General features: G+C 56.0%; 13 protein-coding genes across 13 annotated transcripts; 5 read left to right on the top strand and 8 right to left on the bottom strand.

Moving 5' to 3' along the window:
* Positions 1 to 98: 98 nt before the first annotated feature.
* Positions 99 to 1,471, bottom strand: L226DRAFT_528242 (PDT-domain-containing protein). The gene is made up of 5 exons (XM_067679301.1): positions 1,234 to 1,471; positions 1,126 to 1,183; positions 850 to 1,070; positions 589 to 796; positions 99 to 521 (listed from the first exon to the last, which is right to left on the bottom strand). Exons 1-5 carry the CDS (start codon positions 1,294 to 1,296, stop codon positions 124 to 126), a joined length of 948 nt encoding a protein of 315 aa, XP_067542607.1. The 5' UTR covers positions 1,297 to 1,471; the 3' UTR covers positions 99 to 123.
* Positions 1,472 to 1,836: 365 nt separating this feature from the next.
* L226DRAFT_564664 (uncharacterized protein) lies at positions 1,837 to 5,826 on the top strand (the record flags this gene model as incomplete). The annotated part of the gene is made up of 16 exons (XM_067683669.1): positions 1,837 to 1,999; positions 2,050 to 2,088; positions 2,142 to 2,178; positions 2,225 to 2,441; positions 2,489 to 2,583; positions 2,639 to 2,730; positions 2,785 to 3,187; positions 3,243 to 3,429; positions 3,482 to 4,341; positions 4,399 to 4,622; positions 4,682 to 4,782; positions 4,845 to 5,057; positions 5,110 to 5,196; positions 5,257 to 5,322; positions 5,376 to 5,462; positions 5,518 to 5,826. The coding sequence occupies 16 exons, from the start codon at positions 1,837 to 1,839 to the stop codon at positions 5,824 to 5,826; spliced, it is 3,180 nt and encodes a 1,059-aa protein (XP_067542606.1).
* A 79-nt stretch (positions 5,827 to 5,905) lies between these two features.
* On the bottom strand, positions 5,906 to 7,402 carry L226DRAFT_564663 (uncharacterized protein; the record flags this gene model as incomplete). The annotated part of the gene is made up of 4 exons (XM_067683668.1): positions 5,906 to 6,133; positions 6,192 to 6,493; positions 6,620 to 6,855; positions 6,906 to 7,402. 4 exons carry the CDS (start codon positions 7,400 to 7,402, stop codon positions 5,906 to 5,908), a joined length of 1,263 nt encoding a protein of 420 aa, XP_067542605.1.
* Positions 7,403 to 8,076: 674 nt separating this feature from the next.
* On the bottom strand, positions 8,077 to 9,169 carry L226DRAFT_541564 (cytoplasmic protein; the record flags this gene model as incomplete). The annotated part of the gene is made up of 3 exons (XM_067682066.1): positions 8,077 to 8,802; positions 8,854 to 9,077; positions 9,136 to 9,169. 3 exons carry the CDS (start codon positions 9,167 to 9,169, stop codon positions 8,077 to 8,079), a joined length of 984 nt encoding a protein of 327 aa, XP_067542604.1.
* A 324-nt stretch (positions 9,170 to 9,493) lies between these two features.
* Positions 9,494 to 10,556, bottom strand: L226DRAFT_497208 (60S ribosomal protein uL13). Its single transcript, XM_067677600.1, has 4 exons — positions 10,314 to 10,556; positions 9,989 to 10,255; positions 9,836 to 9,931; positions 9,494 to 9,780 (listed from the first exon to the last, which is right to left on the bottom strand). The coding sequence occupies exons 1-4, from the start codon at positions 10,470 to 10,472 to the stop codon at positions 9,700 to 9,702; spliced, it is 603 nt and encodes a 200-aa protein (XP_067542603.1). The 5' UTR covers positions 10,473 to 10,556; the 3' UTR covers positions 9,494 to 9,699.
* Positions 10,557 to 11,399: 843 nt separating this feature from the next.
* L226DRAFT_14272 (acyl carrier protein) lies at positions 11,400 to 12,132 on the top strand. The gene is made up of 5 exons (XM_067672368.1): positions 11,400 to 11,665; positions 11,735 to 11,815; positions 11,869 to 11,926; positions 11,983 to 12,018; positions 12,068 to 12,132. The coding sequence occupies exons 1-5, from the start codon at positions 11,459 to 11,461 to the stop codon at positions 12,073 to 12,075; spliced, it is 390 nt and encodes a 129-aa protein (XP_067542602.1). The 5' UTR covers positions 11,400 to 11,458; the 3' UTR covers positions 12,076 to 12,132.
* Positions 12,133 to 12,442: 310 nt separating this feature from the next.
* L226DRAFT_528239 (uncharacterized protein) lies at positions 12,443 to 13,905 on the top strand. The gene is made up of 8 exons (XM_067679300.1): positions 12,443 to 12,514; positions 12,575 to 12,633; positions 12,687 to 12,779; positions 12,846 to 13,085; positions 13,153 to 13,193; positions 13,266 to 13,430; positions 13,496 to 13,596; positions 13,659 to 13,905. The coding sequence occupies exons 1-8, from the start codon at positions 12,451 to 12,453 to the stop codon at positions 13,817 to 13,819; spliced, it is 924 nt and encodes a 307-aa protein (XP_067542601.1). The 5' UTR covers positions 12,443 to 12,450; the 3' UTR covers positions 13,820 to 13,905.
* Positions 13,906 to 14,791: 886 nt separating this feature from the next.
* Positions 14,792 to 15,917, top strand: L226DRAFT_556022 (mitochondrial 54S ribosomal protein bL17m). Its single transcript, XM_067683099.1, has 4 exons — positions 14,792 to 14,875; positions 14,926 to 15,010; positions 15,067 to 15,531; positions 15,584 to 15,917. Exons 1-4 carry the CDS (start codon positions 14,811 to 14,813, stop codon positions 15,815 to 15,817), a joined length of 849 nt encoding a protein of 282 aa, XP_067542600.1. The 5' UTR covers positions 14,792 to 14,810; the 3' UTR covers positions 15,818 to 15,917.
* A 611-nt stretch (positions 15,918 to 16,528) lies between these two features.
* On the bottom strand, positions 16,529 to 17,782 carry L226DRAFT_607231 (uncharacterized protein; the record flags this gene model as incomplete). The annotated part of the gene is made up of 5 exons (XM_067685771.1): positions 17,579 to 17,782; positions 17,382 to 17,470; positions 17,191 to 17,318; positions 17,061 to 17,129; positions 16,529 to 16,997 (listed from the first exon to the last, which is right to left on the bottom strand). Exons 1-5 carry the CDS (start codon positions 17,757 to 17,759, stop codon positions 16,529 to 16,531), a joined length of 936 nt encoding a protein of 311 aa, XP_067542599.1. The 5' UTR covers positions 17,760 to 17,782.
* Positions 17,783 to 17,940: 158 nt separating this feature from the next.
* On the bottom strand, positions 17,941 to 19,998 carry L226DRAFT_497207 (GroES-like protein). Its single transcript, XM_067677599.1, has 7 exons — positions 19,685 to 19,998; positions 19,386 to 19,631; positions 19,186 to 19,334; positions 18,895 to 19,135; positions 18,628 to 18,832; positions 18,297 to 18,576; positions 17,941 to 18,240 (listed from the first exon to the last, which is right to left on the bottom strand). The coding sequence occupies exons 1-7, from the start codon at positions 19,712 to 19,714 to the stop codon at positions 18,078 to 18,080; spliced, it is 1,314 nt and encodes a 437-aa protein (XP_067542598.1). The 5' UTR covers positions 19,715 to 19,998; the 3' UTR covers positions 17,941 to 18,077.
* Positions 19,999 to 22,263: 2,265 nt separating this feature from the next.
* Positions 22,264 to 22,794, bottom strand: L226DRAFT_518199 (uncharacterized protein; the record flags this gene model as incomplete). The annotated part of the gene is made up of 3 exons (XM_067678542.1): positions 22,264 to 22,470; positions 22,514 to 22,620; positions 22,641 to 22,794. 3 exons carry the CDS (start codon positions 22,792 to 22,794, stop codon positions 22,264 to 22,266), a joined length of 468 nt encoding a protein of 155 aa, XP_067542597.1.
* A 733-nt stretch (positions 22,795 to 23,527) lies between these two features.
* Positions 23,528 to 25,190, top strand: L226DRAFT_556019 (uncharacterized protein). Its single transcript, XM_067683098.1, has 3 exons — positions 23,528 to 23,921; positions 23,978 to 24,101; positions 24,170 to 25,190. Exons 1-3 carry the CDS (start codon positions 23,613 to 23,615, stop codon positions 24,970 to 24,972), a joined length of 1,236 nt encoding a protein of 411 aa, XP_067542596.1. The 5' UTR covers positions 23,528 to 23,612; the 3' UTR covers positions 24,973 to 25,190.
* On the bottom strand, positions 25,032 to 26,583 carry L226DRAFT_607228 (uncharacterized protein). Its single transcript, XM_067685770.1, has 6 exons — positions 26,302 to 26,583; positions 26,153 to 26,253; positions 25,851 to 26,102; positions 25,402 to 25,792; positions 25,339 to 25,347; positions 25,032 to 25,280 (listed from the first exon to the last, which is right to left on the bottom strand). Exons 1-6 carry the CDS (start codon positions 26,423 to 26,425, stop codon positions 25,189 to 25,191), a joined length of 969 nt encoding a protein of 322 aa, XP_067542595.1. The 5' UTR covers positions 26,426 to 26,583; the 3' UTR covers positions 25,032 to 25,188.
* Between the last annotated feature and the right edge of the window lie 118 nt (positions 26,584 to 26,701).

The raw sequence follows: 26,701 nt of genomic DNA, 5'->3' as shown, positions 1-26,701 counted from the left end.
ATTTCCTTTCTGAGATCATCTTACTCATCCCGCCTCTTGAAAGCGTTTCGACCATCACGGAGGCGTGCAAGCTCACGAGGTCAAGAACATTGTAGAACAGTCCAGCAAATTTTCATTAAATAACTACCAGAGTCCCAGAATAGTTGCCTCACCGCCAGCTGCGTTAATGCCCTCCACACCGTTCTGCAGTCTCTGCAACCACTCCTCCTCACAATTCTTTACCGTAGTAGAGGTAACGGGAAGAGTGAGGTCCCCAACCTCAAGAAAATACACGTCGTCAAAGGGAATGCAGTTTAATGACGGTCTCCGATCGATGCGAAGGGTTGGACACCCGAATGTCGTGAGCAGCATACTCGTAACAATACGAGTCGATCGGCTTGCCGACGATGGTTCATCTTCTCTCTGCTGCTGTACTTGATTACCGACCCGGATGAGAGCCCTCTGACGGCGAGGCTCTTTGACACTGCCAGGTAAGGGGGCATCTAGGGAGTGAGCCAAGATGAAGAAGCGCGTTGTATTGGCTGTAGGAGCAAACTGTTAGTCCTGCAATTCCATGGGGACAAGATACAAGGGACACTTATGACGTACATGCTTCGTTCTGTATATCGTGATAGAGAATCTCAAGACCATCGAACAGGCTGGCACAGTGTGCGGAGCAAATCGCAGCGCTCTCGGGCTCGTCGGTGCCTTCTCCGCAGCACAGGACAGCACTTGCTGCGGTGGATGTAGACGGGACCTTCGTGCGTGCTATGCCTGGCAGACGTTCTGACAGGAAGCGGGAACACTGTCCAAGAGCCTATGCGAGTATCAGTCCACATCGGGCAGAGACGTATGACAGCATAGCCGGACCTGCTCGTGGCTCATTACTCGCTGGATATCTTTCAGCTTGACTCCGCTCCGGACCACCAGACAGTGCTTCACGGCCAGAGTGAGCTCTCCGCGGACAAATACGGACTGCCCTGCTTCCGGGGTGCGCAGAGCATCGTATGTATCGACGACAGTGCCGTAGGTGCTGTTCTCTTGCGGGATGACAGCGAATGGGACATCTGCAGACACAGCGCGGAAGACATCTGTGGAGCATGTGAGTATAGTGTGGCAGTATGTGGGGAAATGGTTATCACATACCCGTGATGGTAGACTGCTCCGCGTACTGCACATATTCCTCGAATCTTTCTACAGCGCACTAGAAGATAGATCAGAACATAGAACGATATCTTCGTCCAGCGAGCTGACCTGGTGCGAATACGATCCCGGCGGCCCGAGGAAAGCTAATCTGGGCGCCGTCTGTTCGTGCATGTCTCTCACGAGAATCGAGATCAGGTGCAGTGCTCGAGATGCCTGAGGTTTCGCGAGCTGGTCGACTGGTCCGAGCTTACTCTGGCGACAAGCGGACTTATACAAGCACGAGCGGCAGGCCGAGCGGGTCGGTGTTAGTGCGTGCGTGGCTGCCGGTCGACGGTCGCTGTGGTCGGACGAGCATCGCGGAATGTTATGCGGGGGCGTTCACCACTGCTTGTGGATAGACGCCGTACTATTTGGACCGATCGGCCACGTGAGCTGAGAAATGCTGTAATGGGCGCCTGCGGGTCTGGTAAGGCTCAGACACGTACCGCTGAGGCGTCCTGCTCCCGTCTCCTGGTCCTCTGGCTGTATTTTTCAATTTGGTCTCCTTGGCGGCTTGCAGGGTTCGCTTGTTGCTGGATGCTCTTTCTCTCACGTCTCTTTGCCAGCCAGACGTCCAGGCTCCTCCGCTCTCTTCCTCGTACGCCACCATCACGACCTCAGCTCACGACCCGCTTCACCCCCTTCTCTCTTTCTCGGCCACTACACACTAGCATGCCTGCTGCTGCACATGTTGTCTCTCAGAATGCGAACCCTCTAGAGACTCATGGAAACTTTGACCTTGTGAAACGCTTCAAGCTCGACTTCGCAGACATCCATGTCTCGAAGTGGAAGAGTCGTACCTCTGGGCTGTCGGTAGTCCACCTGGATTATGATGGTGCGTGATCAACACATTTCTACTATGACAATGCTGATGATGTGGTGTAGCCCCTCTCGTGAATGGTTACTTCGTTGTTGGAACTGAAAGTATGACTTCATATCCCTTCGGTTACTGAATCGTCCCCTAACGAGGCCTTCAGTCTTCAATGACAGCGGCTGTCCGCACACGCTAGAACAGTGAGTATACTAAATATCCACCCGGTGCACAACTGACTTGCTGCAGTCTCGTGTTCATGGGGTCTGAGAAGTATCCCTACAAGGGCATCATAGACCATCTCGCAAACCGCGGCTTCTCGAACGGCACAAATGCTTGGACTGATACCGATCACACTGCTTACACTGTATCTACTGCTGGAGAGCAAGGCTTTCTACAGCTACTCCCGATCTATGTCGATCACATCCTCTACCCAACCCTCACGAAGGCTGGATTTGTTACAGAAGTCAGTCTTTCAGGATTTCAATCAGCGCTGAGACTAACAGTATTCAGGTTCATCATATAGATGGCAAAGGGCAAGATTCTGGTGTGGTCTACAGCGAGATGCAGGGGCGCGAGAACACCTCTGGGGACCTCATGGCTCTTCGGTAAGTGAATGCTCGTGCATATTCCTGATCAGCTGATTGAGCGCATTGAACGCAGCATGCAGCGGTTGATGAACCCGCCGGGTAGTGCATACCGGAGCGAGACTGGTGGTCTAATGGAGGCTCTCCGAGTGCTGACCGTAGAGCAGAGTACGTTTATTATCCTTTTCTGCATAGCATACTCTGACATGGTATCCTTTCAAGTCCGCGATTATCACCATACCTACTACGTCCCCCACAACTTGACGCTCATCGTTACTGGGAAGCTTGCGTCCGGAACGGCCTCTCTTCTCGATGTCGTTCAGAATCAAGTGGAGCCGAGTATCGTAGAACACGGTCAGAACAAGGGTCCCAGACCTGAGGGCTGGAAACGACCATTCGTGGAGACTCCCAGTGCTGATCGCAAACCACTCAAGACGACCCTCAAGGAGACCGTCGAGTTCCCCGAGAAGGACGAAAGCGTCGGCGAGCTCCAGCTGGGGTTCCTTGGTCCACCTCCAACCGCTTTCCTGGAGAGGAAGGCGATAGACATCCTTGGGCTCTACCTGACGTCTTCTGCTGTGGCGCCGCTCAATAAGGAGTACGTCGAGATTGAGAACCCTTTGTGGTACGTCCTCTATGTGTCTTCAGCAACAGCACTTGAGCTGATCGATCGGGTTCAGCACATACATTTACTTCAGCGAGGATACACGTGCGACCTATGTTGATCTCCCTGTCTACGTAGGCTCCGTACCGACTGAGCACCTGGACACCTTTGACGAGAAGCTCAAGGCAAGCCTGAAGCGAATTGCCGATGACGGTTTCGATATGGACCGGATGGCTATGGTTATTGGTAGGGACGAGCGACAGGTCAGTCATCTGCAGTCAATGTAGCCACGGCAGTCACTCACATCTCCATTAGCTTCGCAGCAAGCTCGAGTCATCTCAAGGCGATACCTTCTCTGGCAACGTCATAACAGACTCTCTCTACGGCTCCGAGGATGGCAAGGATCTTGCCCCATCCATGGACGAGATTAACATGTATACTGAGCTGAAGAAGTGGACGAGCGACCAGTGGGCGGCCCTCCTGCGCAAGTACTACGTCGACCCTCCATGCATCGTCGTACGCGGAAAGCCTTCTGGTGAAATGGCAGATAGGCTCGATCGCGAAGAGAAGGCTCGCATTGCTGCGCAGCGGGAACGTCTCGGTCCTGCTGGCATCGCGGAATGCGAACGTCTTCTCGAGGAGGCCAAGAAGGAGCACGACAAGGAGATACCGACCGAGATCCTGAAGTCGTTCCCCGTTCCCGACGTCAGGAGCATCGCCTGGATCCCTGTGCAGAGTGTCCAGGAGAAGCATGGTCAGAAGGGACGCGCACCTGTCATTCAGTCGAACAACACCGAGCTCGCGAAGCACATCGAACAAGACGGCGTGCCCCTCCCGTTCTTCGTCCAGTACGATCACGTCAAGTCGGACTTCGTCACTGTCCATGCCTACTTCTCCTTGGAGAAGGTGCCTGCTCGTCTACGCCCTCTCGTCAGCGTTTACCTGTCCGCGTTCTTCTCTCTTCCCGTGAAGAGGAGTACTGGAGAGCTGTTGAGTCACGAGGAGGTCGTCCACCGGTTGGACAGTGACACCGTCTCGTACGAGGTCGCTGTCGGCGTCAACGGCCTCTTCAACGACGCTATCCGTGTCAGCATCAAGGTCGAGACCGGAATGTACGAGACCGCTATTCAGTGGTTGAAGGACTTGGTCTACGGCGTGCAGTTTGATAAGGAGAGGTGCGCTGACCCGTGTTAGGTCACAAAACGGAAGCTAAATAACTGACTCCTCAATAGGCTAGCGGTCAATATCGCCAAGATTCAGCAGTCCCTCCCCGAGATGAAGCGTGACGGCGACACCGTGCTCGGCTCAGTGAACTCCGAGTTGCTTTACGATGAGACGTACGTGCCCCGGATGGGCAGCGTCGTCCCGATGATCGACTTCATTCCGAAGCTTGCTCAGCAACTACAGGAGTCGCCTGCCGATGTAATCAAGGATCTTGAAGAGATCCGGAGCTGCTGTGAGTATCTTTACTATCGTCGGGCGGCAGTGTCTACGATGCTTAAAAACGTTTCACAGTTACGGATCCCGCTGGCGTCCGGATATCAGTGAATGGCAACATCCTGTCGCTCAAGGAGCCCCGGAGCACATGGGCGCGCCACTTTGGCAAGGCGTTGCCTGTAAGTCTCCAACTTTTGTTAGGTATGGGATGTGGGTGTACTGAATTTGTGGTTGCCTTCAGGAAAGCGAGCTCGCGCACTACCGGCTGGCTTCGGACATGCTCAGCCCGGTCGGCAAGCGCCCTGTGAAGAAGGCTGTAGTTGTCAACCTACCGACAATTGAGAGTGCGTTCGTCACCCACACTGCCAAGGGTATCCAGGGCTGGTCGCACCCCGAGTACCCTGTTCTGCGTGTCGCGATCGAGGTCCTCAACGCGACAGAGAGCTACCTCTGGGTTAGTACAGTCGTGTATGCGTTGAAACCATGGTACTGACGTCCCACGATAGAGGTACATCCGTGGCTCAGGATTGGCGTACGGCGCTCATTGCTCGTTGGACCTTGAAGCCGGGTTCATTAGCTTCACTCTGTACCGGGTATGTGCTCAGTTGAGATAAGACGCGGAATACAAACTTAAGCGGCTTGCATTTGCACAGAGTTCCAACAGCATACAGGCTTTCAAGCAGGCCGCAAGCGTCATCAAGGGTCTCACCGACGGCTCAGTATGTGCAAGTATCAGGTTCAGCGTACGATATACTCACGCGTTAGACAACAGATATCACTCGATGAAACTGTCCTTGACGCGGCGAAGAGCAGCATCGTCTTCGGAGTCGCGAAGAGCGTCTCCACTCCTGGCCGCGCGGTAAGCACATAGCTCCGCACTCTATAGTGACTTTACTCATTACACACCGATCCAGGCCCTCATGTCCTTCGTCAACCAAGGTCTCAAGGGTGTCTCGCAGAACTACAACATCGAGCTGCTCGAGAAGTACGCGCACATCACGAAGGAGGACGTCATTGCAGCACTTAAGAAGTACTTCCTTCCCCTCTTCGACTCTTCGACCTCCGTTGCGGTTGCGGTCACCGCTCCAGGGAAGGCCGACGAGGTCTCTGAAGAGTTCAGCAAGATCGGGTTCGAGGTCGAGCGCAGGACATTGCAGGTAGAGGCAGATGAGCTTTCGGGCTCAGACTCGGAAGAGGATAGCGACAGCGACGAGAGTCGATAGTACCATTCACTAATACTACCCACTATTATGTAGCCTTACGCGATAGGAGACGACGATATGTGGCATCCAGCTCATTGCTCTACGAGATGTTTGTGACCATCACAACCTCAGGTTGAGGAGTTGGCCCATCTGCTGCCGACTCGGTGGGTAGTAGATTAGTCGCAGATTGTTCTCCTATGACCTCAATCATGCGCGTATTGGCCTGCCCGGGTTTGAGCTCGACGTTGTCCAAGAAGTCATTGTCAACGAGGAAGTGGATCGCCTGCGAGAGATTTGACACCGTCATCCGGATTTCAGGCATGAGTAGCTGAGGCAAGCAGGATCGTCAGTGCGTATATGGAATGCAAGACGGGACAACGACTGACATTCCGTAGTAAGGAAGGTCGCTGCGTGAAAGGGTTGTATAACGGTCTACGAGGTTGTTTTGGTCGCGGCTTCTTAAGCGGCGGTTGTGCTGCATGGGCAGGAACCTCATCAACCTTCGCGTCGTCATCGTGGTTACTCTCCGCTTCTCGAGGAGGACCGTCATCAGCATCCAACGAGGTCCCCGGGGGCGCCTTTGAAGAGACGATCTCCGGTGCGTCGTCCGAATCGGAATCGGAATTCGAGCCAGAGTTCTGCTCATCGTCGACAAGCGGCTTGAGCTTCGTATCCACCGGTATTGTGCCTGAGGGACGCGAGGGTAACATGCTTGCAGGGGCAACAGCTGCGGTTTGTTCGGATGGTCGTCGTCCATCCGACTGACCTCCGCCCCGACCTCGACCTCTTCCCCGATCTCTTCCTCGCTGCCCACCTCTTCCTCTGAAGTTCCCTCTCTGCTCGCCATTTCCGTCGTCTATCCTCCTCCGTTTCCTGCTGTTCCCATCGTCGAAGGGCAACTGTCCGCGTTCTACTGCCTCACGCATCTTCTGCTCCTTGTCAGCGACATTCTGGGCGGTCGGGAAACGCTTCTTGCGTTCCGCAATCCACGCTGCGATCGCCTCTGGCGTGTCGAGCTTGATGCTCGTGCCCTGAATTGGTACAGGTTTCCTGTAAACATCATTACTATGTGTTCAGCACGACACACAAAGCCCGCGCACCCTTTGAGACTTGGGTCCGCGTCCCAGTCATTCTTCCGCTTCCTGTGCTCCCACCCCTGCGGGTAGATAAGATGCCTATCCATCAGATGGATCTCCACTGCCTTCTTCGAGCCCATGAACGAGCATCCCTGTTGCGAGCAGGGGATAGTTCCCGGCTGGTACCACCCTCCCGGCTGTCCGCCCCCGTGCGCGTGCGAGTGTGGCTGGGGCCTCTGTGCAGAGTGCTGTCGTGAACCATAAGGTGCATTGTATTGAGTGCCGGGTACGTATGTCGAGGATATTGTGTATCCCTGCGCAGTCACCGCGGAGGGTCCTGGACCATTGTAGTATTGCGCGTACGCCTGAGCATAGTGCGCCGCTTGAGGATAGCCGTACTGAGCCTGGCCGTACGGATTAGAGAGGGCAGCTGCAACAGCTTGCGCAGCAGAAGCTCCAGTTCCAGAGTATCCAGAGTAATGTGACTGGCCCTGATGGGCCTGAGGACGAGTTGGCTGCATCTGTGCAACAAGCAGGACGAGTGAACAGGCGCCTGAAATGCGACCGCGAAACTTTTGACGAGCTGATGTCGGCAATCTTCTGAAGAAAAGTCTAAAGGGTGGCTACGCGGACCCGCACTACGCACTACAGCGTCATGTCGACTGAACCTCGGAGCAGCTGAGTGCGGGGTATTGATACAGCAGCACGCGAAAGCAATGTCCTTGTTGCACCAGTACCATGGATAGCGATTAACATACGCATACTTTTACTGTCTATGAGGTATGCACGAAAGCACTATGATAGAGCCAAGCTACGTCAATGGGACAACCCGTCAGTTAAAAGCATCATGTTGGCCAGCAGTCGGAGGTTTGCTACATCGGATGAGAGAGGAGTGGGACAACGAGAGGGACAGACGGTGGGCAAGAAAGCGGAGGTACACGATCAGCTCTTTTCGGCAATTTTGGTGAGGGCAAGAGGTACGAGCAGAAGGAAGGGGGGAGAACGAGGGTGCGATACGGAGGCTGGATTGCAGGGGAGGATAGATAGATAGGGAGAGAGGAGAGTCCGGGTACAGAAATTCGGCGACAAAGGGTGATGCGCGCGCGTCAGGCGGCGGGCCTGGCACGTCCCGTCGTGTGTAAATCAAGCATCTGGACCGGCTGATGCCTGACATACCAGGTGCAGTGCGGTATGGCTAGTCCTGCATCTCCTCCTGTTGCTGCTGGTCGCGGCCTACCCGTCTCGTCTTCTCGCTCTCGAGCTGGTTGTACAAAAGGAAGAGCGCTTTCTCGTTCGCTTCGGGTGTACCCACGATAGTGAACATGCGCTCGCCCGTCTCGTCGTGGGGCTCCTTGGCAATGGAGATCTTCGAGCCCGACAGACGTCGTATCTCGGTGATTTTGGTCCCATTCCGGCCAATGATGCATCCCACCATGTCTGAGGGGATGGAAATGTTCTGGGTACGGAGGTTGGTCGGCTGTGGTGATGAGGGCGAGTTGGGGGAGGGGGACGTCCGTCCTCGTCCTTCACCAGCATTACTCCGCCGGCCGGTAGGGTTTGTTCGGCGGCCTGACCGCTCGTCGCCCACACCGGGATGGAAGAGAACGGTGCCAACACCGCGTTCCCAGTCCTCCAGCAGACAGCGGCCGATCTCCTCGATGGCCTGGCCAATCGACTCGGAGGACCCTTGCACCTCCACGATACGCTCTGTTGACTGCGGTAGCATATCTTTGGAGGCGACCATCCGGGCGCCAGAAGAGTCCTGGATGGCTTTGATCTTCAGACCGTTCCGGCCGATCACGCTACCCATGAGGTTATGTGAGATGAGAAGGCGAATAGCGGTGGTCGGGGAGGAAGAGTTGGAAGTGACGGGGGAGGAGGGGTTTGCGGAGACGAGTTGGGACACAATGAGGGAGTACGCCTGTATGCAAGGTAAGATAGCGGTCAATCATGCGCTCGGGAATCCACACACCTTCGCCACCCCCTCCACGGAGCCAGTCACAGTCAACACCCGCTCATGGACGCCGGGGATGACTTTGCTGACACCAGCCTTGACGCCGGTTTGTTCCCGGAGTTCAGCGACGTTCTTGCCGGCTTTGCCAATGATAACCCCAGCATCCTTGGTGCTGACGAGGGCACGGAGAGTCAAGGTATCGTTCCCGTTGGGGGAAGGAGAACGAGACTGAGGGGCAGAGCCTGAAGCGAGAGTTAATCAGGATCGGGTAAATTCTCGGTCGGGGGTAATAGTACGCACCAGTGTCGCGAGGAGCGGGAGCGTCGGAGGGCATGGTGAGGGACGAGGGGGAGAAAGCGGGGGGTGGAAGGGGCGAGGGGGCGAAGGGGGACAGGGGAAGACGATGTGAAGGTGAGTGAGTGAGCAAAAGCTTGCACGACTGTACGCAGGGACTTGGCCAGACCGGCGCAGTTTCCCGGCGTTTGCCCTCCCGCGGAGCCTCCCATTTTCACACTCCGCCGCCTACGCGCACTCCCGGCGGCAGCGGAGATGATGCCGCCGAGGCGGGCTGCCAATTTGAATGACTCGATAACCCTCCGAGGCTCTGAATACACTCCGCCGTAAGACCTGCGGAAGACTGCACCCCAATCGACGCGTTAGAACACATGCATGCATTGTGTTGTACAAGTAAACCGGAGGCCGCGACACCGTCCTCCTCGGCAACGGTAGTATCATATTCGAATGTCGTCCCCAGCTAACAGGCATACGAGAGAGCAATAGGCGTGATACATGGAGTATGTCATGGCACTAATCATAGAGGAGCGCGAACGCAGACGGCGAGTGCGATAAGCCATGTACTTCCATCTAGTAGCCAAGCTGCGCCAGCTTTTCGAAGGATGGTGTTGCGTCCACAAGGGCCTTTTGGCGCAGCTTGAGGGCCGCGGTCTGTAGACAAATCATTCAGAGGATGTCAATTGTGGCTACCGTAAGTCAATCTCACCTTGCGCTCGTGGAAGGCCTGGGCCTTGACCTTCCTCTTCTCCTCCAGGCGGTCGACGACGTCCTTGTAGCCCCAGCCAACCTCGTGGGACAGACGCTGCAGTGACATCGCGTTCGAATGCGAGTCTCCATAGATGTGACAAGTGCGACGTACCTTAACCGTGCAGTACTTCCGGCCGGGCTTCAACCGCAATACCCTAAGAGCCTCAGGAACGACCATGCGCTTCTTGCGATCGTAGGGGGGAGGAACACCCTCAAACAGCTTGAGGCGCTCAAGAGCTGCCGCACCGCGGGCAGTCTTGTGGGGGACCATGCCGCGGATGGCCCGGTAAAGGATCTTGGAGGGTGCGCGATGGTGGAAGGGGCCGGACTTTTTCGGGTTGACGATGTGGCGTTTGTGAAGGAAGTTGTGGTACCGCAGCTGCCCAAGTGTGTTAAGTTTCAGGTTGCCCACGTACATGGTGAGTGGCAATATGCACCTTGTTGCGGAAGAAACTGCCGGAGATGTTGATCTCCTCGCACCGGACGACGACAATCTTCTGGCCGTTGAGGATTTGCTTCGAGATTATCGAAGCAAGTCGGCCGAGAAGATGGCCCTTGCCGTCGATGACAATGGGGGTGGAGGAGAAGGTGGCCATGTCGGGTCTGAATTGCGGGGTAGAGAAACGCGCGAAATGAGAGTGAATCCGTGAATTCTGAGCGAGCAAGCTGGGAACGCACCTAGGGATGGCGAAAGCAATAGATAGAATACAGCAGTGTCAGCACGAAGCCGACCAGTATACTTGAGGCTCTCACCTTGACGATCTTGCTGCAGTCGGTAATGGTGGCCGGAGACTGGTACGGTGACAGCCACCGTGACTGCTGCTGCATAGTTGCTCGGCTATCCCCGAAACCCAGCTCAGCCACCCTTTTGGGCGTCTAAGTTAGACCCTTTGCGTCGCTGCCAGGTCTCTGCGCACTTCATCCCAAGTCCCCTCTCCCCGCACTACAGTGAGGGCTCCATGTCACGCGCATCTCTGCTGGACGACAGCTGCTCGGCATAGTTGTCACTTTGTTATGAATCGCAGTCGCCAGTCCCGAGTCAGTCTACATCCTCGCTGTCATCCATCGCTGTCTCACCTTCCGCTTTCCTGCCTCCTCACACAACTGTCTGAATTGGGAATGTTCTAGTGCCACTTTCCTGTTGTATCCCTCGCACATCCACGTGGACGTTTACTTAGTGTTCACCGCTGACGTCGTCGATATACTCTGCATGTTTCTTGGGCCCATGATGGCGAGTTTGGCTTCTATATACCCCGTATCGTACTTGTTTGTATCATAGCCTCCCTAATGCGATTCTAGATTGGTGGATGAACGTCAATAGGATGTGTAAGAGTACGCAGACACCGGTTGTATAGACGTCAGCGTGCTAGTAGATCGTAGAGAAGAAGAGATATTGTCCATCTGAGAGAGTCGAACACCGAGCATGCGAGGAGCCAATGCAGACGCGTGGATTGCGCCCAGAACGCGCCGACGTCCGCCAGGCGCCTGTACAAGAGTCGGCCAGTTCCGGCGGGCGGAGTTGACGTGTGTCCTCGTCGAGCTCTGGTGACCGCGTCTTTGCATCCTCTCCAAAAGTACAGCCATGTTCCGTCTCGCTGCACGCAACTTCGCCGCCCGCAACATCAACGTTGCTGCCCGCTCAGTCGTGGCTCCTCGTCTTGCTCTCGCGGCGCGCAGCCGGTTCGTTCCTCGTGCAGCGTTCTCTGCGGCGGCGGGTCTGTCAGAAGAGGAGATTACTACGCGTGTTCTCGACGTGTTGAAGTCGTTCGAGAAGGTTGACAGCTCCAAGGTGCGTAGCATACAATCCGTATTGTCAGGGAATGCTATATGGTGTGCTCATTGTGACGTGTCTGAATAGCTTTCGAAGACAGCAAAGTTCTCGGAGGACCTTGGTTTGGATAGTCTGGATGCTGTTGAAGTTGTGATGGCTGTTGAGGAGGTACGTCCCGCAAAGGCGTAATTAGCGGTCAACATGCTCAGCGCGCCCTACAGGAGTTCGCTATTGAGATCCCTGACGCTGAGGCGGACGAGATCACGACGGTGCAGCAAGGTGCGTGGAGCTTTCCCTGTGGCAGCTCCTCTCTGACCTCTTGTTGCGTGATACAGCCATCGACTACATTGCCAAGACACCGGCGGGTGAGCGTCTTAGTACTTGCACATGCCCGTTTGTGTTGGCTGACTGTTCTTCCAGCGCACTAGTCTGTAGTATGAACGTCCATGTACCGTCCTCGTCTTCTCTAATCGTAATTCCGCTTCCGTTTTGCCGTTCTGCTGTTTGAAACGCGCAGGGCATGACGTGCTTCTCATGGTCGAGACCATTCGGTGGCCGCTTGATACAGTTTGATTCGCTAGTAGGGGAAGTGAAGAAGCGAAGAACGCAATCAGCACTCCTCAGGTGCGTTCTTTTCGACACCGCGGCGTCGTTACCGAAGCAGTGGGGACCAGTTACGTTTCCCAATGCCCCTGTATGGTGAGGACGTCATAGCTCATCCGCTATATAGTATGCGGTGCGACACCTCAGGGATTGCGTCGGAATACCAACATATCCTCCGTCTAGCCAGCCTACCCGATACCATGCCTATTCGCCGTATCGTCGTTGATAAACCTCTGCTCGAGACGCGCTGTACTTTGGGAGAAGGTAGTCTCGGCAGCTCTTCCGTTCAGTGCCACTCGTTGACCCGTCTTGTATGCATTTTAGGACCGTTATATGATCCTCAGGCGTCGACATTGCATTTCGTAGACATTGAACAACACAAAGTACCATCTCGCGTTTAATTTGCGTCTATGACGCTAATAACTGCTCCGTGTAGGTATACCATTATTATTTGGAGTCACAGACGCTGCACTACGAGCAGTTCAACGACCCCGTTACTTGCCTGGCCATTAGACGTAACGGCAAGGGTGTACGTATATACCGAGAGCTCGTATCGCCTTTCAGTCATCAGCCTGCTGACATGAAGTGTTTGTAGTTGGCTTGTGCGACCAAGCATGGGTTCGCACTCATTGAAGATGGTTCCTTGCGGTACTTGAGCCGACCCATACCAACGGGTTTCCAGCCATTCACTAGGTTCAACGACGGCGCGTGTGACCAGAAGGGGCGTTTTGTTGCGGGGACGTTGTTCAACAAAGGGCAGGACGTCCCCGGTCAACTGTACATCTACGACGCCGAACGCGATGTATGCAAGGTGCTCGACCCCGGGCCGTTCACGGTACGTTGTTTTTCCAACGATGTTTCCGCGATTCTCGGCTCATAGGCACTTGACCTCTTCTGCGAAGGACTGCAACGGTCTGGGCTGGACGGATGGTGGCAAAACCATGTGGGTGCTTGTCCTTTGCATTGTCATTCTTCTGCCGCGATGTCACCAGATCTGAGATACTACTAACTTTAGGCTCTTCACTGATTCGTTCAAGAACAAGATATACGCATACGATTATGAAGACGGGAAAGTGACGCGCAGACGGGATTTCGTGGATGCGTTGTCACAAGGCCTTCCGGAGGGAACGTACCCTGATGGCCTTTGCATCGATAAGGATGGCGGGGTGTGGTCGGCACGGTTTGTCCTTTCGCAATGTTCCCCGAGGATACGCTCACGCTGATTATCGCATTTCGGGGATGCAGCTGGGGAGGGTCCAGGATTATCAGGTACACCCGAGATGGGGAGATGGATCTAGAAGTCTTCTTCCCTACGGTATTGAATGTTACGGCCTGCACCTTCGGCGGTAAGTAATCCCAGCCGTGACAATGCCGGATGTCGCTCACCGGCCATACGTTGCGTGTCCAGGGCCGAAGAACGATCAGCTGTACGTGACCACTGCGCATTGTGGCGCGTGCGGCAATGACGCCAGCAGGCAGGAATCCTTCCCGGATTCTGGAAACGTATTCGTTGTAGACCTCTCGGGTGAGTTCGCCGGGGGTGACTGGAGGTTTGAGTTTGCGGGGTAGACGAGACCACACGCGGCGGTCGCGGTGCTAGGAACTGTGCTTCTCGAGCGAGATGTATGCAAATCGAATACATTATCTTTCCAGATAGACACTCAGGGGCTTACCACAGGGATGGCTCGCCGACTGACCGGTGAACGGAATTATGCCATGAAGTTAGACCGCGGATACTATTGAGTATCGGGTGGTTGGTAGAAGGTGAAGTCATCATTACGAGAATGCTTTTCCAGAACTTCGTGATCGGTAGTGTCGGGACCTGCTGGGACACTCCGTCATATGCACATGTATGGCTCAGAGAATACCTCGCCCGCCCGGGGGTATCAGTCCCGGAATGATGCGTTCTGGGGTGAGTGTCATGAGACAGTGTCCAAGATGCAGTTAGCACCTCTTGCTCCAGTCACCCAGGAGCTTACCCACCTCTTCTCCTGGGAGAGCTACGGTTGCAGATGCATGCTACTGACCAGGAGGCCGGTCTAACCCCGTAGATCCCCTACTCCTACTCCCCGACGGGGATCGACGCGAGCTGTGTTATCAATGGCCGAAAATCGCTTGGCTTGTATGACCATGAAAATCTACTATCTCGTTAGCGGCCTACATGTATCACCTCCGACGGTTTGAATATTGAATAGTAAGTAGCATGACCGTGATCCTATCATGCACTGGAGATAATATTGTGGTGTGAGCCTGCCCTGCTGGAACACGTCATCGTCGGTATATGGGAAAATCACCGCCTCTCACGGGCATGCCGTGCAAAGTATAGACGGGAACGGGAGGATTTCTTTTAAAATGAAGACGTTGGTTGGCTTGCGTGAGTGGTTCAAGAACGTTGAGTGGTCCTTCCAATGAAGCAAGTTGCCGTTTCAGGAAGAAAGGGAGATCTCCGGTTTTCTCACTCCGAAGGGAAGGTTTCAGTCGCCGCAACCTCAGGCGCTTGCTGGAGAAGAGCGCAAGCTACCGTGTAGACGCTCATTACAGCCCACAGCGAGCGACCACCATGAAGCATGGGGTCGCCTTTCGCAAGTTCTCGAGGACATCCTCGCATAGGATGCTCATGCTCCGGTGTGCTCTCGTGCTGTTCCTTTCCTCGTTCTTCTCTCATCTCTTGCTAGGAACCTCGTGACGTCCCTCATCCAGCACGAGCAGATCAAGACCACATTCCCCAAGGCGCAGGATGCTGCCAGGCTGGCAGAGAAGGTGTGCACGCGTTCCATCTGCATTCCGTGGAAATATATGATATGAACTGCTTGCAGCTTATCACCCTGGGCAAAAGGGGCGACCTGCCCGCATTCCGTCGGGCCGCAGGGTTTCTCCTGAACCAGTCTCTCGTTCCCAAAGTATTCACCGACCTCGCGCAACGGTATGCCGAACGGCCTGGCGGTTACACGCGGATACACAAGTTCGGCAACCGTCCAGGAGACAACGCACCCCATGCTGTTCTAGAGCTCGTGGACAACCCGCGAGACTTGCGCTTCGCGATGACAGCGCGTGCAGTTGGCTGGGAGCTGTTGGGCAAGAAGGTGGGGCAGCAGGGTCCCAAGGCCGTGGTTGCATCTGGCATTCCTGAGGTGGAGGACGTCATTGAGCGGGAGGTGGAGACTGGGCTTAATGAGCGAGGACAACTGCGACCGATCACGAGAAGGAATTTGCAGAAGGTCCTCAAGTACCGAGGAGAAGAGGGTGTGGAGAAGCTGACCAAGTTGACCGAGGACCATGTCGTACGTCCTCTATTTCTCTCATACGCTACCCCCACCCATCTGTTGGCTATAGGACACGCTCTTGGCGCAACCACTCGCGCTGAAGGAGATCGTCGCGGCCAAGGAGAAGAAGAACAAGTCATTCGAGAGCCTTCGCCTCAAGGCTGGTCAGACTGTACCCGGCGGCGTACGGAGTACCTTCCACCTCGCACAGGGCGCCCTGGGCAGAGACATCCCTGGCCGCTCGCGGTGGTTCAACCGCCAAAAGCTTGGTGTAGACAAGACTTCTGTATGGAACCAGATATGATCGTATAATACTAATCCTACTACGCTACCCCCTCATTCTTGTTCTAGAACTTGCTCGCCCCCCCCCCCTCCCCCGGTCAACCTCATTGGCCAACGCTCCTGGCAGATGTTGCTTCTGCTCTGGATCGGCCATCCCGACAAACTCTGTACCTGGCTGCGATTACGCGTGCGTGGTCACCCCTGCGTCATACATCTGAGTCGTTGCGTGTCCCTTATCTCGCCGATACGATTTCAACCAAGTCCTTCCCAGTTCCCATAATCTGCTGGGACTAGGCCGATGGGTAAACCGTTAAGCCGGTAGTTGTCCGTGCCGACGACGGTTATGATGGACCAATGTGGTGGGATACCCAGCGTCGCTCGACGTCTAGAAGGCCTCTCACGACGTAAGGCGAGGCTCGAGCCATCATAAGGTGAGTCTAGCTTCCCAGTAGGACGCAACACCTCACATACTCAATGGCATCCTTTTTATAAAGTGTGAATTGCAGCGAGAAGCCATCAGCTATGTCAATAAGCCTGCTATTCGGTAAAGTCACCGGTACAGCTCCCGTGTAGGATTCCCAAACCTGTCGCTCCCCGTTGACTTCCTTCCCCGACCGATGGAACATGATCAAGTCCCCAATTGCACTTAAGGCGAGTAAGTAGTAGTAACATTCGACGGTTCTACATCGCCTACTCATGTTCCCTTCAAACTTCTGACCGTTCATTCTCGCAGTCAGAACGAGCTCGCAGCGGCCAAGTCGTCTGCGTTGAGCCAGTCCGCCCCGTTCTCCAACAAGGCCCGCCACACGTTGTCCCGCGCATATATCGGCCACGCTGGGGTGTCCCAGAAGCGTGCCGCGATGCCGCGTCCGTGCGCGTCCCCGACGAACTGCGTAATATTCGCCACCTGCTCGTCGGTGACGTTCCCGATGCCACTCCACCCGACGGCGGTCTCGTAGTCCGTCGATGCGAGCGGGGATAGGGTTGGGTCCCACGTCGTGTTGAGAGAGGGGTCAGTGAGCTGCGTCAGGGGCGCGTCGAAGAAGTAGTCGCGTGGGGATAGGGCCTTGACCTGCTCCAGAGGGGAGTTGCCCGTCCCGACGACTGTCACTGCGGATTGGGTCAGGGTCTCGTTGGCAAAGGTAGTGAGGTAGCCGGCCGCGCGGAGAGGCTGGAGTGCTTTGAGGATAAATGGCAAAGCCCTGTTCGGGTAGGACGTATGCATTAGTGTCCACCAGGAGGGAAGGAACACGTTGTGCACTGACTCGACACCATCGGTCTTGATATCCACCAGCAGCTGCAATGGTGTCCCGCCTGAAGTGTCGAAGACGCCACTATGCGCAACCACTCTGTGAGTCTATAGAAACACGATTTGCTGTGCGATAAGGAACTGACTTCACGCCGGTATCATTCGCAGTGAAGCCATCCTTCGGGTTTTGCATATGCAAGATCTGCAACAACGGTTGCACGTACAGCGAATCGAAGGTGCGGTCCTCCGTTAAGGCTCCAGTTTCGTGCCCAACCTTCAATACCAGTGTCCCTCGTTAACGTGCTCGCTTCCATGCTCTTGCAATCTGTGCACTCACAAACAGAGTTCCGTTGATCAACCACACATCCGCTTCTACGCTCGCGACCCCGAAGCTCAGGGCAGTCAGCAGCGGCACGTCTCTCCAATCTTCTCATGGCCATCCATTCGGTCGCGGGTCACATGGGCGCGTCGTGTTTCGGTGGAATTAGAAGCGGCATACACACAGCAACTCACTCCTGCAGGGAAGCGACTCACAATCATTGTGCGAATGAATGGCCTTCGGCATAATCCCCTGCGTGAACTGCGTTGGATATTGCAGAAGTTTCGAATTCGACGATTCCAATTGCGCAATCGCCTGGTCGACGCCCGGTTTCGCGAGCACACGGGCCGGGAGGGCGGAGATGGCTATGAGGACGTTAAGGAACGTGGTCTTCATGCTTCAGTAGGGCGACGTATAGGGCGAAGCGGGGGCTTGCTCCCTTCCTGTCTCTCGCACTTTATAGGACGAACACTGCGGCGGCCCCGGACGCTGAGTGCGCGATCTGATGCGACGCACGTTGCTTCGCGAACGGTACGGCACGCCGTGCTGGGCCACATGTTCAGCGCATTAAAAGCGTGCTCACGTTCTTCGACACCGAAGCTCAGGAAGTAGAGCCAAAACCGGTTGCTGATGGTACATAATTACAATGCGCAATGCGCTGGTGCTACAATGGCAGGATACAAACTTCTCATCACTTAGCATGCGACATCCTTCCTAGTGTGCCCAATCGTCGACCTTGCTGAGGGTCGGGCAGCCAGGAGAAGGCGGGTTGGAAAACTTGGTCTGCACGAAGACCTTCTCGACACCGCCCACGCGCTTGTCGAATGCCTGGTAGAGCTTCGGGAAGTCCTCGATGGCGACACGGTGGGTGATCATGCTGTGGAGGGATGGTCAGACTGCCGTCACGTTTCGACCTTCGGGCATGGAACTCACAATGTAGGATCGAACTTCCCAGGGATGATCAAGTCGTACAGAATTTCCTTCCACCACTTGTGGACGGGTGCCTGGCCGTTTCCGATGAGGCGTACACCCTTCTCCATCAGCGCACCGATGTTGAAGTGGTTTGTGTATCCAGCGTAGGCGGCAATAAGTCCGCAACGGCCGCCCTTCTTGACAGACATGATCATCTCATTGACAATCTCAGAGACGTCTGTCTCCAGCATGAGCGCCTTCTCGACCTTGTGCAGTATTGTCTTAGGTTGGTGGAACGTGCCTACATTGAAAGTTAGACGTTGTTCGGACGACGGCGACGAGTGACACATACCACAATCCAACGCAACGTCGAGTCCGCCTGGAGCAATCTCCTGGAAGCGCTTCACCACGTCCTTGTGTTGTGAGAAGTCGAGGGGCTCTATGCCTCCCTCTTGCGCCATCTTCAGCCGCTCGGGGACGCGGTCGACGCCAATAACGCGCGAGGCACCCTTCAACTTCGCAAATCTGGCGACGCACTGACCGATCGGACCGAGACCCTGGATGGATGCGCTGTCAGCAAATGCTCGTGAATGCCCACAAGCAACCAGTGGATACGTACCCAAACGCCAACAATGTCACCTGGCTGAACACCAGTATCCATCACGCAGTGATATGCAGTGCTGAGAACGTCAGACAAGTAGAGGGCCTTCTCGTCGGGGACATTGTCGGGGATGGGAAGCAGGTTAACGTTGCCCTTCGGAACGCGAACGTATTCGGCCTGACCACCCGCGAAGCCACCGGTGAAGTGGGAGTAGCCGAAGAACCCTGCATCACGGTGGCCGTACATCGCATTTTGCAACCTGGAGGTACATGAGTCGTGCATCGTAGACGTGAGTACGATGACACATACGTCGAGGGGTTGGTACGGTCGCAGAACGAGGAGAGCTTCTGTTTGCAGTACTCGCACTCGCCACATGCAATCTGGAAGGAAGCGACGACACGCTGGCCAATCTTCACGTTGTGGACGTTCGGGCCGATTTTCTCGACGACTCCCATGAACTAGAATGCATTGAGTTGTTCGTTTCAGCGACAAATTGAGGGAAAACATACCTCGTGTCCAAGAATGTCGCCCTTCTGGAGGGTGACGATCTCTCCGTGGTAGAGGTGTAGGTCGGAGCCGCAAATAGTCGTACCGGTGACTTTGAGGATGACGTCGTCCGGTTCAGTAATGTCAGGGATTGGAGCATCGATGAGACGGACATCTTGAGAGCCAAACCACGCCAGGGCCTTCATGGTTTCGCCGCTGGGACGAGTCTTGGATTCGGGGTGAACCTCGGTAGGCATTGCGCCCATGGCCTTTGAATTGCAGTCAGTCACATATCCGGCTGAAGTCAGTTTGGGAAACTCACATTCTGCATGGCGTTAGATGCGGCCTGCATGCTGGAATATGTTAGGATCGAGTGTATGCGTATGTCGTGGAGGGAGGTGGTGGTAGAAAGGAAAGTAGAGGGTTGTCAGACAGGAGTAGGGCGGGCTATATAGGCACCCGGGCAAGCCTCCTCGGTGAGCATCTCGTCGGAGTCTCCAGTTGGCGTAGGACAATGAGCGACCTATGACGGCCATGACATCACGCGTCGTATCACGGCCGCCGTCACGTGCACCGCGACTTGATTCGCTGGATAACAGCGTACGGACTCGGAGCGGCCTATCTCTCGGCTATGCTACTGTAAGTCTGACAGGACAGAGTCCTAGTGATGTAGATAGGAAACCAGGTCTGACTGCGAGTCACTCGTAGCAGTAGGAGAACTGGGGGAGTTGGACACAAGTAAGCAGATTCAACTCAACATACTGCATCTTGTATACGCTGAATTGTTGTCCCAATGGGCAGCTAGCAGGCAGGTGATGGTGCAACACGAAGAGGTGACGTAAACCAGATTCGGCCTGATCTATGCAGTAGGTCGGGCGTCTATCGTACTTGAACTTGATCAACCACCACGACATCGATGTCAACAATCCCTCCTCCAGCTCAGTTCATGCCGGGACGAACTGCTACATAGCGATCGTCAACATAGGCTCAAGGTTTTTTGGATCAATCCATCCATACTGCTGTCCGTGAGTGCAACGGGCCTGTCACGCAGGCCACTGTACAGCTGCTGAACGGATGATTGCGGCAGCCACTTCCTCTGATGCTTAGGATGGTGTCAAGAGGCCGCTGCGTACATTCACATACTCGCTGTACGTCTGCGATACTGGATAGCTTCTTCCGAGAACTCATTTGGTCCGGCGGCCTCGCCGACACTTCGTACAGATCGTCAGGCCCAAGTCTTCTATCAGGTGAGCTCACGGTGCTAAGTTGCAACAGAGTTGGCAAACCGATCGGTCGGCATCTATCCGTCGTCGAACCATGGCATGACTTCCTTCAGGGTACACTCGATCCGGTCTTCCGCTGCTTCAGAACGCGGCAGGGTCCTCTTCCCCTACGTAGTGGGACCGGGAGCTTCCCCATCTATGCCAACTACGGACTATCTTCACCTTCGCTGCAAGGAGCTATGAAGGCTGTCATCTATCACTTCACTACTATGACTTCACTGATCTATGATATGGTTCCCCAAAGAACCACCCGCTATATATCAACCTTCCGGGATGGAGCGTCCAGGGAGCTCAAGTCCCACGTCCCGCAGGAATCTCGCCTCTTCTTCAAGCAGTCCTCTCCGGCTCGACCTCACACATGACTCTGCCTGACGCTTATGAGTTCCCCGGTTCCCATGAACAACTGCACCCCTGCTTCGCTCGCCCTCTAAACCCCCAGTCAGGACTCGTGCTCGAGGACAATGCTCGCGAACTAGGTCCGCCGACCTTGTATGGAGGGAAGAAACAAGCTTTGAAGTCCGCACCTCAATCACGAGCATTGCAACGAAGCTGGGTCCGTACCCCCATATGCGTGTACCTCCGGTGGCATGCAGCGTCAGTACGTGCCTACGGTCATGTCCATCGGGGGATCTTCCCCGCGCAGTCAGCCTATAATACCTGCTTACCCGCCTATCCTTTCCCAGAGCCGCTGATGCACGACAGGGCACGGGAAGCCATTCAATGATCTTTCGGTACCGGCCTGTCGCTTTAATCCGACGCGGCGACCAGGCTCCAGACACCCCCGGCTGCTGTGGCGGCTGTTTCTTGACGGTGAGAATGCACTAAGCCCTGTGACGAGCATGCACTTCCAGAATTGCCGGCATTCCCAGCAGTTGCGCCATCTGAGCCGTACGTACCAATATCAATGTGTAACCGCGTCCAGCGTCTACGAGTCCGTGCCTCACGGCAAACACGAGTAACAGGCGTTGCAACTTTGTCGGCTCTCTCTCGTTCCCTCAAGGCCTCACCTCCCATCCAAACGCCGCACTTCTCCTCCAGAACCGCAGGCAGCGTATGATACACGTGGAGACAACGTTGAGCAAGTGCTGCACATATGTATTGTAACGGGCTCTTGTGTCAGACTGAGGTCAGAAGTATACACTGGTGATTATCGACGGCGTCATCTGCGTGTGGTATCTAATCGGGACATAAAATAACCTGCGTGCGGCCAGGGCGTGGCCGCGACCATTACAACCTATGTGAGGACAGTAGGGCCTAATAATCTAACACATCGTCCGAGTCCAGTCGCAATCGCACGCGATCGCGGTGCCCCTCCTCCTTGCAGCCCAAGATATCTTCGATGCGCATGCCGCAACCATGCCATGCGCTCGGGCGTGGAGGCATGGACTGGCGGAATGTGGCGCGTGCGGGTATGCGGTGCGGCGCCATTGACCATTGTCATTGCCTTTGCGAGCACGAGTACTGGTCAGGACAGGAACGCGCTGTCCCGTGACAAATTCGCCTCCGCGGAAGACAATAAGCTACGCGCTGGCTATCAGAAGCGTGTCCTCTCCGTCTGCGAATCGGCGCACACTCACTGGCATATGCATCGAACGTCCACGACCGCCGAGCCTGGATGCTATGCATCGTTCCACATGCAGAAACGCATGTCTCGCCAATGCCGGTCGACAGTAATCCCCTGCACGGGCCGCAGCGGGTCGGACGACGTCGGGGAGAGCGCGGGATGCGTCGCGGCAGCAGGGAACAGCTGGGAGACGGTGCAACTGACGTCCCGCCATGCTCGTGCTCTGTGTGCGCGGAGCGCCAGACGACGTAATAGCGATGGCTGAGTGAGTACTAGTGCATCTATGCTAGCGAGGCGGACTCACGTTACGTTTGCCACTCTTGACCGTGTTTTTAACGCATACTTGTACACTGTGCCTGCAGCCGCTGTCAGCCGCCGCTCTGCTCTGTGTGTCTCGTGTGTACGGCCTGGCTTGCTGGGGTCGTGCTCACCTGCATCAAGTACAAGTGTCACGCTCTCGCCTGGGTGCAGGAGGACGATTGCGCCTGTATTCCGGCCGTAGTCCCGCTGGAGCTGGACGGTCGCACAATCGTGCGTGTCGTTGGTGAAGTCGAGGAGGACCTCGTACTGCGTTGTGCCGGGCATGGTCGTTGGTCGTCGTCGAGGATCAAGAGCTCAGAGCAGCGGGGACGGCGAGGGGGGCTAGCAGGCGATAGAAGCGATTGTGGGGAGGAGAAGCGGAGGCAATAGGATGTAAGGAGAGTGCACGAGAAGGAAGGGAGAGTAACGCCAGCAGAGAGGCACAGGGTAATATTGCGCGGGTTTGGCAGCTGCTTCAAGCTTCCGCGGCCCGTTGCGCGGCGTCGCAACTTACGGCAGTCGACAGACCGAGAGAGCCTGTTCTGCACAGTTGTTCCCGGGTCCCTGCGGGTATGGAATGGCGAGGATGCACTGCCAGTGGTGCTCAGACACGGAGGGCGACCGCACCAGGTGGACCTCGAGAGGAAAGGCTGCGATTATCGCCTGAGGCGTGCAGGGACGGTGTCGTTGCCACGTTGAAGAGGCCTTATTGTATTTGGCGACAGACGGACGCTGAGACGACGGTGCGCGCTGTGCAGACGGGACGCCCCGCGGAGGTTGGTCGGAGGGAGGCTGGGGTCACACTGCAAAGAAGGTAGACGTGCCCTGGCTGGCCAGCACATGCATCGACTGCCAGGCAGCGGCACTCAGCAGGCTCAGCTCTCGGACAACGGGCGGGGTGCAGAGAACCGCCGTCTTCCCTGGATCCCCGCTTTTCTCACTCGCCCAGCGTCTCCCCCACCTCCTGCCATATATGGTTTCTTACTTGTGCCACATGATCTATTCAGCGATCGCCTCTCCGCCGGCTCTCATCCCCGCGCGTCCTCTCGTCCACCACGCTCGTCGAGAGTGGTTTGCTCGGCGTCCACGCCGCGCATCCTCTCATGGCTGCCGCGTTTCTTGAGCTCCCCATCGAGCTCAGACTCCAGATATACGACTGCTTCCTCGCAGACCACCAGTATGTCTCACGGCGGCACCAGCCCAACAACGCCCATATCCGGCTCCTCCACGTCTGCCGACAGATCACAGACGAAGCCGCACTCCACTACAGACGCTACGTCTCGCTACCCACAGAGCACCAAATCAACGCCTTTATCTATTACGCCACGCCGCAGTTCGCCGCTCAGATAGAGTGGGCGGATGTTGCGAACGACGGCCGCGTCTTCCACTCCTCTGCGGCCGATGGCGACCAGGTAAGCTCAGAGTGTATGCTTGTATAAGTCCATGCTCTGATCGGACGCCCCGAAAGGAAGACACCCCGCTGTCAAACCTCCACTTCGCACTCGCCCGCATGACCGCCCTCCAGCGGCTCCGCGTTTTCCAGTGCACCCAAGGCCTCCCAATTAACCTCAACAACACGATGGACCTGCACCGTATGCCCCCTCAATCGCCGTAGTGGCACGGCGGTGGCATTTCTGCTGACATACTCGCTGATGCACAGGATCGCGGCGTCTTGGACTCAAGTTCGAGCGTGCGATGTTCCCCAGAGGGCCGCTGTCGCTTTCGAGCTACGAACTCTATCTCAACGCGGAGACGCGGGTCGACCTCTACGATGCCGTCGACCCGTCCAACCTCGTCGCCCTGCGCTTCTCGGGCGAGATCATCCCGAGCGACACCCTGACGAAGCGCGGCTGCGAGGAGACACCGCGGCAAATGCCCCGGCTGCGCCATGTCATCCTGCATAGCATTACCGGGAACCACTTCGACCGGCACACCGTGGACGACTGCTTCCCTGGTGCACAGCTCGAGTCGTTCACATACGCACTCGGCCACCGGCTAGGTTTCGAAATTCGGAACCATCACATCGAGTCCCTGGCGAGCGGGCACGGGCAGTCCCTCCGCAAGCTCGTCCTTCTCGGATGCAGTCGACTATCAAGCACGACTATCACGCAAGCATTGGAAAATATGCCACTCCTCGAGTACTTTGCGCTGCACCTCGTTACCGTCGACGAGCTACGCAGCAATTTCATCCGCTCCCTGCCGATGTCGCTCGCCGTCCTCAAGCTCCAGGTGATGAACGCTTGGTACGCCGTGGCGCTGACAGCGGAAGAGCGGAGCCTGTGCGAGGCTATCGAGTCCGACATCCTGCTCCGCGACCGCCCGCTTCAGCACATATGCGCATCCTTTAGGGCCTCCCTGATGATGGACAATGGTCGACACGACCGATGGGAACAGATTGCGGCGAGTCGTGGTGTCAGACTAGACTTGGGGCCATGGGAACATGAGATGGTGCAGGACGTATAGCACCGCAATACCTACGCTTTCGCCTCATTATGCCAGACATGCTACCGCAGGACGACTCACGCCCAGCAAAATGAGGGTTCTCTGCTGAACTCATGGCCGTCAAGGCCATACCAGGCCCCACACATTCCCAAGAAATGTCTTTGATACATAGTGCGAAACAGTCCGTGTAGAGTCCGTATCTCAGCGCTCGAAACTAAAGCGATAGCAACTACGATGCTAGTATCTAGTCGGATAGGGGTTATATACCGTGTAGTCGTCCGACAAAGGCTTCTGGAGCCTGGGCGTCTTGCGCCGAAACGAACCCTCCGCTGGAAGAACACGGCAATCAGCACCTATCTGGTATCTAGGTGGGGGAGGGATACCAACCATCTGCGTCTGCACGAGACAGCCGAGAGGGTCGGGCGTCTCGCGACGCGATTTACGACTCACCAGGATGGGGCTGGCTATGCTCGGGGTAGACCACGCCGCCACTGTACGCGTTGTTGGTGTTGTTGCGGTTATCGTAGTAGTTATCGTACGCGCGCGGGGTCGGCCCCGGTTCCTGGGTATATGCGCCCGCGGGAGGGGGGTACGCCGAGTAGTTGTGGTCCGCGTACCCTTGGACCGGGTCAGCCATGACGGTGGCTACACTGGCGTCGCTGTCGTGTCTTGCGTGGCCACCAGGCTGAACAAGGATTTCGGTAGAATTGCGGGAGTCCCACGCACCACCACGATCCTCGAGTGGGATATTGTTGAGCGACTTGGAGGAGAGCGAATGATACCGTGTGTGGTCCCGCCGCTGTCCCTTGCCGAATGAAGAGAGGACGACGTATAGGTACGTCTGCGGACATTCCTTGGATCAGTTCCGTCGGCCCCGATTCTCGGTTACGCAAGCTTACCTGTACGATCGCAAACAAGACCCACAAGCCGCCCATGATTCCAACGTCTGCCCAAGGGAAGATGTTGCAAAGGGTCTGACCCTCCGAGTTGTTGGCGGAGATAGTGTTGCCAAAGAAATCGGTCAGACACTTCGACTGGGCTTGGTTATGGCGAGTGGCGGACAAGATGATCCATGCTGCGGAGACACCAAACGCAGCGACAGTCGCGAGAAGGTGGAGGGTGACATAGCGGCGGAAGAAGATCGGCCGTTCCTGCGCTTCTATATGAAGTCGGCGCAGTAAGAGAGGTCTGTGGTACGTACCTGCCGCACGGCGATGAATCCTAGCACCTGTATCGCAGCACCAGCCCAGCACACGATCGCGAATATCCACTTTGCAAAAGACGGCGTAGATGCGCCGACGACTATAGGAGCGTGAGCTTCCTTCGCTCACCATAGGACGTTGTACTCACTAGAAGGGGTGGCGATGGATAGTGTTCCTGCAACTATACCCAGCACAAACTGCTCAAGCAGAGCAGTATAAATTCCAGCATAGACCACCGGAATGGCGCAGCAGCAGTAATCTCTCGGCTTCATGGCTTGCGATCACAAAGGAGGCGAAACAGGGGATAGGGTCGTCACGGTCGTAGCAAAAGACAAGCAAGAAGAGGTCGTGAGGGGAAGAGGAAAGGAGGGGCGGGATGTCGTGGGTAGAAGTAAGGCGCGAGACTGAGCGCAGCTGTGAGCAGGCACTGGCAGAGTCGCTTGGACCCAATGGCGGGGTCGGAGGCAGTGCGTCACCAGCTCTGGGCGCTTTCCTCCGCAGCCCCGGATCACCCCCGGAGCCGAGACCGGACTGCTCCCCCTGCCCCG

This window comes from Lentinus tigrinus (assembly GCF_003813185.1).
Source record: "Lentinus tigrinus ALCF2SS1-7 unplaced genomic scaffold L226scaffold_1, whole genome shotgun sequence".
Classification (NCBI taxonomy): Eukaryota; Fungi; Basidiomycota; class Agaricomycetes; order Polyporales; family Polyporaceae; genus Lentinus; species Lentinus tigrinus.
Note: the sequence above shows the minus strand (reverse complement) of the source record. Positions and strands in the feature narration are given on the sequence as shown.